At 43.5% G+C, this 13,525-nt stretch overlaps 1 protein-coding gene and 1 pseudogene across 2 annotated transcripts in view; one reads left to right on the forward strand and one right to left on the reverse strand.

Annotated features, from left to right (window-relative positions):
• The first annotated feature begins 821 nt into the window (after positions 1-821).
• Positions 822-13,525, forward strand: part of EIF2AK2 (eukaryotic translation initiation factor 2 alpha kinase 2) — a 48,510-nt gene continuing 35,806 nt past the window's right edge. Inside the window, exons 1-5 of one of the 2 annotated variants that reach the window (XM_054245044.2) lie at positions 822-918; positions 5,007-5,174; positions 6,243-6,374; positions 7,332-7,452; positions 12,573-12,721. In XM_054245044.2, the coding sequence (XP_054101019.1) occupies positions 6,256-6,374; positions 7,332-7,452; positions 12,573-12,721 (389 nt within the window). In that variant the 5' untranslated portion in view covers positions 822-918; positions 5,007-5,174; positions 6,243-6,255. The remainder of the gene's footprint in view (positions 919-5,006; positions 5,175-6,242; positions 6,375-7,331; positions 7,453-12,572; positions 12,722-13,525) is intronic. The other variant, XM_054245045.2, reaches the window with a different exon arrangement.
• On the reverse strand, positions 4,724-5,615 carry LOC103788003 (ARL14 effector protein pseudogene; annotated as a pseudogene).

Genomic DNA, 13,525 nt, shown 5'->3' on the forward strand with positions numbered 1-13,525 from the left:
TCTTGGGACCATCTCCCTCTCTTATCCCAGCTAAGATGTTGAGAGTACAGACTCCTGGTTATAATTCTAACTCCACTAGCTGCTTACTAGCTGTGTTTATCTAACTTCTCTGGGCCTCAATACTCTTTAGTCGCTATGCCAATGACTGTGGGACTCTGTGTGACTCCGGGAGTGTGTCCATCAGGTGAGTAGGATTTCTATAAATCGAGGACCATTGGTGCTTGACCATGGTAGGAAACTTCCTGAGGTACTGTAGGGAGCAGGTGGCTCTCTTTAACTGCAGGACTGACCCGCGGGTGTTTTTACCGCGGCTGGCGAGTGTCTGCTCAGGAATAAATGGATGGGTGAGGCCGAGTGAAGGAGATTACGCCCCCGCCCCCGGGCTTCCCATCCCCAGCCTTGTAAAGGGGAGGGGACAGTGGTGTGGCTAGCGGGAAGGAGTGCTTTGGTGTTTACAGGCCCAGACTTGAACTGAATCCTGGCTTTGCGACTTACGAGCGGCAGGATCCTGGGCGAGTTCATTTACTCAGTTCCTCTTTGTAAAACGGAGCTGGTAATACCCATCTTCCCAACCCTACCCCAGATGTTTGTGTTGAAGAGTAAGCGGAACCCTTGATTCCAGAACCTAGTGCAGCTAGCGCCACTTGCCCCAGGAGCCGAGGGGGCGGGGGTTGGGGATGCCGGGTTCTGGCCGCGCAGAGGCTGCACGTGGGCGCCAAGCCCCCCCGCCGGTGCCTCCCGCGCGCACTCGGGATCCAGCGCCAATTTACACCAATCCCGGAGCAGAGGACGGCTTGTGCGTGAGGGGGCCGGGCGGCTTCAGAGAAGGCGGAGTCCGAGCGGAAAGCGAAACCGAGAGCTAGCTCTCCAGAAGCCGAGGGTCTCCGGCTGACAGCGGTGGCAGTGGCAGCGGCGCAGGTGAGCCGGGCCGTGGGCAGCCGAGGGAACGCGGGGGGCGGGGGATGGGGATGGGGGCGCGGCGGGCCAGGGGCTGCGGGCCCAGCCGGGGCAGGACCCGCCGATCCCGCGTCCCCAGCTCCGAACGCCGACGCTGATCCGCAGTCCCTGGCCCGGGTTGTGTCAGCAGTGGGAGCGCAGTCCCAGGCCCACAGCCCGGGTGCAGCCCTCTCCGAATCCAGGAAAAGGATCGTAGAGTTGGGTGGGGACTCAAAGCCATTTCCGTCCCGCAAAACATTTTTATCAGTGCAAGTAACATATTTCCCAGGCAGCAGTCGGGGGGCGGAGTCTAGTGGAAGACCAATAGGCCTAGTGGCTTGACACATGGAAATTATGGAGGCCTGAAATACTCATAGACTGCGTAAACAATCTCTGGCTAAAAATCTCTTGCATGGAGAGTTGCAGTAGTTTCCCAACTGCAGTTCCTATTCCCACTCGTCTCCTCACCCCCAGCCTCCACCCACTACCTCTTCTCCACACCTCAGCAACCGTAGTGTTCCTTTAAGTAAGAACCAGATGCTCCCCTGCTCAGACCTTCCCCATAGCTTTCCTGTCTCATCAGAATCCTATAAATGTTTATTAAGACTCACAGGCAAGGCCTCTTGCACCTCTACTCCGGCCACACTGGCTTCCTTGCTGCTCCTGGTGCAAAGCCAAGCATCCTCCCGCCTCTAAGCCTTTGCATTGCCTGTTTCTTCTTCCTGGAAAGCTTTTCCTCCAGACACCTGCATGGGGAAAGCCCTCCCTTATCCTGGACTGCTTCCCATGCCAGCTTATCAGAGCAGCCTTCCCCAAACAGCTTGCATATACAAGAAACCCCACTCTGCCCTCACTGCTCCCCCTTCCACTACCTCGGTTTTCAACATAGTGCTGATCACCCTCTGACATTTTCTTGTGGGTTGTTCCTCCACTGGTAATCTCACAATTACCTATAGCAGGGTTCACTGGTATAGCCCCGCACCTAGTACATAATAGGTGCTCATTAAATATTTGTTAAATGAATGGTAATTTGTAAACTCCCTTTTGAATTCCAAAATAATGAGGCTTCCTATTGCCCATGTTTCATTCTTTCCTACCTTCCCTCCCTTCCTCTTTTCTTTCTTTTCTCTTTCTCTTCATTTTCTTTCTTTTCTCCTTCCCTCTCTCTTCCTCTCTCTCTTTCTCCCTTTCCCTTTCCTTCCTTCCCTTTCTTTCCTCTACCCTTCCCCTTCTCCCTCTCCCCTCCCCTCCCCTTCCCTTGCCTCCCATCCTCTCCCCTTCCCTCCCCTCTCTTTTCAAGATGGAATCTCACTCTGTCACCCAGGCTCCAGTACAATGGGGTGATCTTGGCTCACTGCAACCTCTGCCTCCTGGGTTCAAGAAATTCTCCTGCCTCAGCCTCCTGAGCAGCTGGGATTACAGGCACACACTACCATGCCAAGCTAATTTTTATATTTTTAGTAGAGAACAGGGTTTCACCACATGGGCTAGATCACATGGGTAGATCACCATGAGGCGATCTACCTGCCTCGGCCTCCCAAATTGCTGGGATTACAGGCATGAACCACTGCCCCTGGCCCCATGTTTTCCTTAGTACTAAAAATGCTTTGCCAGATAGAAGCTAAAAGACAGGCTCTCTGCTGTCACTTAGGAATTTAGAATGTTGGGCAAATAATGCTGTTGTTTTTCAGTTTGCTTATTTGAACCTGGAGATCCCAAATACTTGACTATTTATTTATTTATTTATTTAAGACAGAGTCTCACTCTGTTACCTAGGCTGGAGTGCAGTGGTGTGATCTCAGCTCACTGCAACCTCCATCACCCAGGTTCAAGTGATTCTCCTGCCTCAGCCACCCAAGTAGCTGGGATTACAGGCATGCACTACCATACCTGGCTAATTTTTGTATTTTTAGTAGAGATGGGGTTTCACCATGTTGGCCAGGCTGGTCTCAGACTCCGAATCTCTGGTGATCTGCCTGCCTTGGCCTCCCAAAGTGCTGGGATTACAGGCATGAGCCACCGTGCCCAGCCGTTTATTCATTTATTATTCAGATACTAGTTGAAGGCATGATCTATGTGAATCAATGTGCTGGCCCTAGATGGAGACTGTAATCTGCTAGAAGCGAGTGAAGAAATAGCCAAAGTAATTTCTGGGCATTAGTAAGATGGACAAATATTATTTTTTAGTGATTATGATAGAGATTTCTTCCAGATGAGTAAATAAGATGTAGAATCTGCTCCCCAAAGAGCTTACTAATTACTTTAAAAAGCAGTCAGGGCTGTGATGAGGGTTGGGTAAGGTGGAATGACAGGTCCATGGAGGGCTACTAGCTGAGTCTCCAGGATCGAAGGAGGATGTGTTGATCTTGATAGATGAGTGGAGATTGCTGGGTCCAGAGAGAATGTAGATATTACAGTATAAATGTAGAGAAAAACAGGTGATACATTCTGGAGAGGGTATCTGGAGAGATTTTGGTCCTCATTCATTCATTGTGGAGCCTGGTCCTTTACTTCTAGTAATTCATGCTCTATTTTGGAAAATAGTTAAACAAGCAGTTTTAATAAAGAGCATGCGCATTATGAAAGAGCCTGTGAAGGAGTGTCTGGGATTTTGAGCTGAAATCTGTAGGAAGTAGAAATTGACTGGGCCAAGACAGCAGAAGGAGTGGAGTCAAGAGCATTTTAGGAGGGAGCAGGTTGGACAGAGGCAGCTGGGAGTTCAGGAGAGAGTCCATGGTAGGCATACTTTTGAGAACCATCATTGTGTCAGTGGAATTTAAAGCCACAAACCGGGAGATGACCACCAGGGGAGTGAGTCTAAGTAGAAAAGAACAAGTCTAAGGTCTGGGCCCATGATGCTACAATATCTAGAAAAGAGGAAGTTAGCAATGTAGGAAAGGTTGAAAAAAATAGAAGGATGATGAAGAAGAACCAGGAGAGGAGACAGAAAAGGAGTAGCTTGTAAGAACAGAGGAAAACCAGGGCTGGGCATGGTGGCCCATGGTTGTAATTCCAGCACTTTGGGAGGCCAAGGCAGGTGGATCACCTGAGGTCAGGAGTTTGAGACCAGCCTGGCCAATATGAGGAAACCCCATCTCTACTAAAAATATAAAAAATTAGCCAGGTGTGGTGGCAGGTGCCTATAATCCCAGCTACTCGAAATGCCGAGCCAGAAGAATTGCTTGAACCCAGGAGGTGGAGGTTGCAGTGAGCTGAGATGGCGCCATTGCACTCCAGCCTGGGCAACAAGAGTGAAACTCTGTCTCAAAAAAAAAAAAAAAAAAAAAAAAACAAGGAGAGTGGGTATCTTAAAAGTCCAAGCTAAGAAACAAGAGGAGGGAGAAAAGGTTGAGCAACCAAATCAAATGCCCGTTGTAGGTGAAGTAGAGAAGGACTGAGAACTCACTACTGGATTTAGTGATGGGGAAGCCATTGGTAATCACGACAGAAACAATTTCAGTGGCTTGCGGATGATTGAACTGATGTTTTAAAAAGATCATGATGTGGCTATATTAAAAAAGAAAACAGATAATAACAAGTGATGGTGAGGATGTGGAGAAATTAGAACCCTTGTACATTGCTGGTGGAAATGTAGCGTGGGTGTAGCCACTGTGGAAACAATTTGGTGGTTCCTCACAAAGTTAAACAGAATTATTGTGAAAAATTAGTGCACATTGAGGTGGTTTTAAAATCTTTGTCATCTGACAATCAAGCTTAAAATGTATCTTAGAGTAACAGAATTTTGGAAATAAAGACCTTTAAAGGCCTCATAGTTTGATACCACAGATTATACCGCATGTTTATTATGAATTATTTCTCCTCCTTCAATTTCAGTTTGCTCATATAGCCACTTGCGGTCACAGTGGCATTCACCTCCACACTTGGTGGGACCACAGGCAGGACAAGCATAGAAACATCCTAAGCAATCTTCATCGAGGCAGTCATAGAGGTCCATCCCACTCAAAGTCAGGAGACCCTGGCTATCACGACCTTACTCTTCACTGGTATCACTTGTCTGTCTCAGCCAGTGGTTGCATTTTTTGTAAGCCTTCTTTTTTCTCTTTTACCAGTTTCTGGAGCAAATTCAGTTTGTCTTCCTGGATTTGTAAGTTGTAATGACCTCCAAGCTTTAGCAGTTCTTCCATCTGATTCAGATTTCCTTCTCTGGCAGTCTTCGGAATCAGCATCCACACTTCTGTTGATTATCTGTGTGCATTTTGGACAAATCTCCCAACCAGGTACAAGCTGCCTTCCAAATTTTACACTAAGTCAATTACATGAAAAAAAATTTTTTGGCTACTTTTTTGTGTGTGTTAAATGGGTTACAACACAACTTCTGTAAATCCTCAAATCTGTCAATGTAAATATTTTTCTTTTTTTTGTATTTTATTTATTCTTAAAATTTTACGTAATGAAAGCAAATTGTATTATTCCCAGAAAGATTCTTTTCAGTTCTAAGTTGAAGTAAAAGCATATCGTTTTATAACAATTCTTGCAAAGTCTTAATACCTGTGTGACAAGTATTAGTAGGTTTTATGGGACTCATTTCTAGGATGAAGTTGGACTCCATCTGAACACGGATTCATCTTTCTTAATTTTAGCAAATTTTTCCTGTTTTATTTTGTCTACAGGTCTAGGTCATGGGCTGATCACCCTTAGCTTGGGCTCTTCTCCACCTGGCTTTGGGCAGGATACCTATCCTCACAGGCCACACTCACCTGCAGCTTCCCAGCCTGTCCCCGCGCTGCCATTCTACTTCACTTATTATGTATACTCTAAACCTTTTTCTTCCCAACATAAAACATTGTACACTCCTGCAGCCTTTTTACTTTCTTAAGCAGGTAGACAAACATGGCAGTTGACACTTAGTGGAAGCATAGAGCAGAGTTAAAGAGAAGGGCCCCCTTCTTTCACTAACCAGTTGAGTTTTTTTCTTTCCTTTATTTTTTAAGACAATTTTGAAATTGAGGCAGGGTTTTGCCCTGTTGCCCAGTCTGGTCTCATACTCCTGAGCTCAGGTGATCCACCTGCCTCAACCTCCCAAAGGGCTGGGATACAGGCGTGAGCCACCACACCTGGCCACGTTGAGTTTTTAAAGTAGAAAGTTTTGGAGAAATGAACTTTATTGTGTAGTCAATGAGAAAGAAAGAACGATTTTGAAAGAAAATCTGTTCATTTATGTGGGATTGAGACGAGTCCTGTAAAGGAGAGTCTTGCCAACCCCTCTGTCTCCTAAACTGCACTGAGAAACTCAGATTAAATATGTTCTGTAACTATCACTCATTCAAATGTCTCTTTTGTTGTAGGATACTAGAAGATATGGCTGGTGATCTTTCACCAGGTTTCTTCATGGAGGAACTTAATAAATACCGTCAGAAGCAGGGAGTAGTACTTAGATATAAAGAACTGCCTAATTCAGGACCTCCACATGATAGAAGGTAAGTTGCTATCAAAAATGATATGGCCTGGCTGGGTGCGGCGGCCCAAGCCTGTAATCCCAGCACTTTGGGAGGCTGAGGCGGGTGGATCACAAGGTCAAGAGATCGAGACCATCCTGGTCAACATGGTGAAACCCCGTCTCTACTAAAAATACAAAAAATTAGCTGGGCACGGTGGCGCGTGCCTGTAATCCCAGCTACTCAGGAGGCTGAGGCAGGAGAATTGCCTGAACCCAGGAGGCGGAGGTTGCAGTGAGCCGAGATCGCACCATTGCACTCCAGCCTGGGTAACAAGAGCGAACCTCCGTCTCAAGAAAAAAAAAAAAAAGATATGGCCTGCCAGATGTGGTGGCTCACTCCTGTAATCCCAGCACATTGGGAGGACAAGGTGGATGGATCACGAGGTCAGGAGATCAAGACTATCTGGGCCAACATGGTGAAACCCCATCTCTACTAAAAATACAAATAAATTAGCTGGGCATGGCGGCACATGCCTGTAGTTAACAGCTACTTGGGAGACTGAGGCAGGAGAATTGCTTGAACCCAGGAGGTGGAGATTGCAGTGAGCCGAGATCGAGATACTGCACTACAGTCTGGGTGGCAGTGCAAGACTCTGTCTCAAAACAAAAAAATGATATGGCCTTGTAAATGTAAACTCGGGAAATGGCAACTCTGGTACAACTTTGAGGTCAACACTTTAGTTTTGTGAGTCTTCTTGGCATAAACTGGTAACTACTTTGGAGCCACAGATGATTCCAGAAAGAAAAGAGGGTAGAAACCTTTCCATGCTTCAACAAGATGTACTGTTTTGCTGTTAGGGGTGACTGCTTACATTCTATATTGAATGTAGGTTCAAACCCTCAAAGGTAGTCGTAGGAGGTAGTAATGACTAGAGCACTTGTTTTTAGATAGTGCATGAGTTGTATAATATTTTGTAAATATTCTCTTTGTAATCAGGTTTGCATTTCAAGTTATAATAGATGGGAGAGAATTTCCAGAAGCTGAAGGTAGATCAAAAAAGGAAGCAAAAAATGCCGCAGCCAAAGTAGCTGTTGAGATACTTAATAAGGAAAACAAGGTGAGTGATTGCCTTTTTTCCTAGTAAAAGGGAACTTACAAATACTTTTTCTGTTTCTCTCTGTGAGAAAATACCTTCATACAGAGTAAAGCCATTCAAACGTTCCCTTACATTCAAGACTTTGGTTCAGTCATTTCGCCCATCTTCGTTTCTGTGAAACCCTGAGTGAGAGCCACACCTAGGACACAGTGGGCAAAGCTGGATAATAGTTATTTAAAATGTCAGCAACAGTTAAACACTCTAAAGTTGAACAAATATGGAAAGGTAAGAAGTGTTCAGTGGGAAATGAGGTGACAGGTTCTGGGAGGAGTCCCCTCCAGCTAACTGAGGAAGTATAGTAAAAAAGAAAAAAGAGATGAAAGTGATTATAGGGAAAATGATGTACAACAATCCATCACTGTCCACGGGGATTGGTACCAGGACTCCCTGTGGATGCCAAAATCCACTGATGCTCAATTCCCTTGTATAAAATGGCATAGTATTTGCATATAACCTATTCATATCTTCCCATATGCAGTTATGCATTGCTTCTCAAGGAGAATACATTGTCAGAAATGCATCCTTAGGCAATTTCCTCATTGGACAAACATCATAGAGGTACTTACACAATCCTAGATGGTATAACTCCTACACACCTAGGCTATGTAGAATGGCCTCTTGCTCCTGGACTACAAACCTGTACAGCATGTTACTATACTGAATACTATAGCCAATCATAACACAATGTTTAGTATTCATGTATCTAAACATATCCAAACACAGAAAAAGTACAGTAAAAATACAGTATAAAAGACAAACCAAAGTCCTGGCATGGTGGCTCTTGCCTGTAATCCCAGCACTTCGGGAAGCTGAGGCAGGTGGATCACTTGAGGTCAGGAGTTCAAGATCAGCGTGGCCAACATGGCGAAACCCTAAAAATACAAAAATTTAGCTGGGCGTGGTGTTAGGCACCTGTAATCCCAGCTACTTGGGAGGCTGAGGAAGGAGAATTGCTTCAACCTGGAGATGGAGGTTGTAGTGAGCCGAGATTATACCATTGCACTCCAGCCTGGAGACCCTGCCTCAAAAAAAAAAAGACAAACAAAAGTACACCCATATAGGACACATCCCATGCATGAATGGAGCTGCAGGCCTGGAAGTTGCTCTGTAACTCTTTTACTTTATAAACTTCTTATTTTTAACATTTTGATTCTTTCCTGATAACACTTAGCTTAAAACACAAACGCATAGTATGGCTATACAAAAATATTTTCTTTCTTTACATCTTTATTCTATAAGCTTTTTTCTATTTTTAAAATTTTAAACTTTTTTTTTTACTTTTAAACTTTGTTGCAAAAACTTAGAACATGGTTGGGCACAGTGGTTCATGCCTGGGATGTCAAGGAGCCATGATTATGCCACTACACTCCAGCCTGGGTGACAGAGCGAGACCCTGTCTCAAAAAAAAAAAAAAAAAAGGCTGGGCATGAGCATGGTGGTTCATGCCTATAATCCCTGCACTTTGGGAGGTCAAGATAGTTATCCAGGGCAACATGGCGAAACCCTGTCTGTACTAAAAATAGAAAACATTAGCTGGGCTTGGTGGCATGTGTCTGTAGTCCCAGCTACTCAGGAGGCTGAGGCAGGAGGATCATGTGCCTGAGAGGCTGGGGCTGCAGTGAGCTGTGATCTTGCGACTGCATTCCAGCCTGTGCAACAGAGCAAGACCCTGTCTCAAAAAAAGAAAGAAAGAAAGAAAGAAAAAATTACAACAGAAACATACATATCAGCCCTAGGCCTACACAGTGTTAGGATCATGAACATCACCATCTTTCACCTCCACATTTTGTCCCTCTGGAAAGTCTTCAGGAGCAATAACATACATGAAGCTGTCTCCTATTGTAACAATACCTTCTCTTGGATTACCTTCTGAAGGACCTGCCCGAGGCTGTTTTATTTTTTTTATTTTTATTTTTTGAGACAGAGTCTCCCTCTGTTGCCAGGTGCCAGGCTGGAATGCAGTGGCACGATCTTGGCTCACTGAAACCTCTGCCTACGGGGTTCAAGCAATTCCCCTGCCTCAGCCTCCTGAGTAGCTGGGACTACAGGCGTGCGCCACCATGCCCAGCTAATTTTTGTATTTTTAGTAGAGATGGGCTTTCACCATGTTGGCTAGGATGGTCTCGATCTCTTGACATCGTGATCCGCCTGCCTCGGCCTCCCAAAGTGCTGTGATTAGAGGCATGAGTCACTACGCCCAGCCGAGGCTGTTTTACAGTTACTTTCTTTTTTTTTAAGTAGAAGAAGTACATTCTAAAATAATGATAAAACGTATAGTATAAATACATAAGCCAGTAACATAGTTGCTTATCATTATCCAGTATTCTGTACTGTAAGTAATTGTATGTGCTAGACTTTTTTTTTAGATAGAGAATGCAGTGGCGGGGTCTCAGCTCACTTCAATGTCCGCCTCCTAGGTTCAAGCGATTCTCCTGCCTTAGCCTCTCAAGTAGCTGGGATTACAGGGACCTGCCACAATATCCTGCTAATTTTTTGTCTTTTTAGTAGAGATGGCGTTTCAACCATGTTGGCCAGGCTGGCCTCAATCTCCTGACCTTGTGATCCACTCATCTCAGCCTCTCAAAGCACTGGGATTACAGGCGTGAGCCACTGCACCCAGCCCTGTGCTAGACTTTTTTATAAGACTGTAGCACAGATTTGCGTACAGCAGTGTCCCCACAAACATGTGAGTAATGCATTGTGCTATAACCCAGGAGTTTTTGTATTTTTTTGTAGAGCTGGGGTCTCACTATGTTTCCCAGGCTGGTCTTGAACTCCTAGGCTCAAGTGATCGGCCCCCTTCAGCCCCACAAAGTGCTAGGATTACAGGCGTGAGCCACCACACCCAGCTATAAGTAGTTGTTCTGCTGTGTTGTTTAGGGAATGATGACAAGAAAAAAATCTGTATATATTTAGTACAGATGCAAACTTCATTTTTTTATCCAAATATTTTTGATCCATGATTGGTTGAATCCAGGGATTTGGAACCCATGGATATAGAAAGCCAAGTGTTTACAAAGAGCAAATAATAAAGAACCAATATACATGTGACTAGTATCCCTGAAGATGAGAACAGAGTAAATAGTACAGAAGAAAATGACCTGAAGAGATTTCAGCAGAAAATGCTTATGAAATAAAGAAAGACTTGACTGCACATTAAAGCAATGTAATAGATACAAGAAAATTCAGAACCACCCAGACCAACATTGCTTCTTATAAAAGTGCTAAGCTCCAGAGATGAAGAAAGAATTCTATAAGCATCTAAAGAGGAGAAGAAAAATATGTAAAATGTAAATATTTGTAAAGTTTCATGCTGTGCACAGCAATATGATAAACCAGGAGATAGTACAGCAATGGTTATAAAATGAGACATTAAGTCATTTCCATTTTAGACAACAGAGGACCGTTCTCAGATTTTGAAAATTTGGGGAAAATTTAGGTTTCAAGATTCTTGAAAATCTTAAAGATGGTATCTTTAAGATATCATCCTTCTAATTAAATTTTTATTTATATTTTTTGAGACAGAGTTTTGCTGTTGTCGCCCAGAATGGAGTGCAGTGGTGTGATCTCGACTCACTGCAACCTCTGCCTCCCCGGTTCAAGCAATTCTCCTGCCTCAGCCTCCTGAGTAGCTGAGATTACAGACACCTGCCACCATGCCTGGATAATTTTTGTATATTTAGTAGAGACGGGTTTCATCATGTTGGCCAGCCTAGTCTTGAATTTTGACCTCAGTTGATCCACCTGCCTCAGCCTACCAAATTGCAGGGATTACAGGCATGAGCCACTGTGCCCTGCCCCCAAATTTTTTTTTTAAATCAAGCAAAATTACAAATTGTAATTATTAATGAGCTAGAAAACTGAGTCAAGAAGTTAGAAAAAAAGTAGAATGTCTTACCACCAAAAAGCAGAAGAAACAAAATAACAATGGTTGAAATTACTGTAAAAGAAACAAAAAAAGAAAAGAAAGAAAATCAATAAAACCAAAAATTAGTTTTGTGACAAGATTAATAAAAGATCAAAACTCAGCTGAGTGTGGTGGCTCATGCCTATAAAATCCTAGCATTTTAGAAGGCTGAGGCAGGCAGATAGCTTGAGCTTAGGAGTTTGAGACCAGCCTGGGTAACATGGCCAAACCCCATCTCTATAAAAAATACAAAAAAATTACCTGGGCATGGTGGCACATGCGGGTAGTTCCAAGTACTTGTGGGGCTAAGACAGGAAAATTGTTTCAACCTGGGAGGTCGAGGCTGCAGTGACCTGAGGTCTGCACTCTAGCCTGGATGAGAAAGTGACACCCTGTCTCAAAAAAAAAAAAAAAAAATAGCAGCTGGGCATGGTGACTCATGCCTGTAATCCCAGCACTTTGGGAGGCCGAGGCGGGTGGATCATTGAGTTCAGGAGTTCAAGACCAGCCTGATCAACATGGTGAAACCCCATCTTCAATAAAACAATAAAAATTATTCGGATGTAGTGGCACATGCCTGTAATCTCAGCTACTTGGGAGGCAGAGGCAGAGAATTGCTTGAACCTGGCCTGGGAGTCGGAGGTTGCAGTGAGCCAAGATTGCACCAGCAACAAGAGCAAAACTCTATCTTAAAAAAAAGCAAACTTTGGACAAGATTTTTGTTGGACTAAGAAAAAAAATGGTAGAGGTAACAATAGTAGAAATGATACGATTATATTCATCTTTTTCATTAACTTGTGATCCTGTATACAGCTTTGCTATAATATCTCTTGCCTTGTTTTTTGAGATTAGATGGGATATAATAAGTTAGAAAGTGTTATAGTACTTTTCAAGAACAAACAAGAACATTGACTATTTTGTTTTTCCTTATGAAACAATAAAAGAAAAATGGGTGACTTCTTTCCTATTGTTAAAATGTATCTTTGTAGATTTTTTTTTCTGATAGAGGGAGATAGATGGTCACACTTTTACTCAAGGTAATATAATAGGAAAATATATAACATACAGTTGTCTTTCAAATTGCTCATTTAGTAATTTTATTAGAAGAATAAAATGTAGAACATTAAATCTTTGATGTCATTTATATTAAACAAGATTTTTTTTTCTTTTGTAGGCAGTTAGTCCTTTATCATTGACACCAACCGATTCTTCAGAAAGATCATCCATGGGGAATTACATAGGCCTTATCAATAGAATTGCCCAGAAGGAAAGACTGACTGTAAATTATGAACAATGTGCATCGGGGGTGAATGGGCCAGAAGGGTGAGACATAGTTTGGCTTTTCTTTCTGTTTCATTGTATCTAAGCAATAAAGTAGGTTTATTTTCATGTCTAATTTTCCAGAAATATGTGTCCTTTTAAACATTCTGTATGGAAGGTTTTATATGGTTGATAAGCAATTGGATTTGTTATTTGTAGTTAAAATGCTTAATTGCTAAAACCATGGGATCCATTTACCATAATTGATCAAATTAGGGTAATCCTTTATTTCAGAGATGTAGCTGGATGGTTTAGTCTGTGGAACGCCCAAGAGAGTACAGGGTGCCACTGCTCGAAGAATGCAGAGATCTGGCCAAACAAGGTGGCTCATGCCTGTAATCCCAGCACTTTGGGAGGCTGAGGCGAGTGGATCATGAGGTCAAGAGATTGAGACCATCCTGGCCAACATGGTGAAATCCCGTCTCTACTAAAACTATAAAAATTAGCTGAGCGTGATGGCACATGCCTGTAGTCCCAGCTACTTATAAGGCTAAGGCAGGAGAATCATTTGAACCCAGAAGATGGAGGTTACAGTGAGCCAAGATCACGCCACTGCACTCTATCTTGGCAATAGAATGAGACTCCATCTCAAAATAAATAAATAAATAAGGAATGCAGAGATCTTTTCATCATTGAGGTCATGATGGTGGTAACTGTCTGAAAACCTCTCTGCCACTTGTATAGAATGATTCTTCATCCTTGTCAGATCAGGGAGCTCTTTGTCCAGGTATTTGTCCTTCAAATTTGATTAAATGAGGCTGGGCGTGGTGGCTCACGCCTATAATCCCAGCACTTTGGGAGGCCAAG

Source organism: Callithrix jacchus, chromosome 14, assembly GCF_049354715.1.
Source record: "Callithrix jacchus isolate 240 chromosome 14, calJac240_pri, whole genome shotgun sequence".
NCBI lineage: Eukaryota > Metazoa > Chordata > Mammalia > Primates > Cebidae > Callithrix > Callithrix jacchus.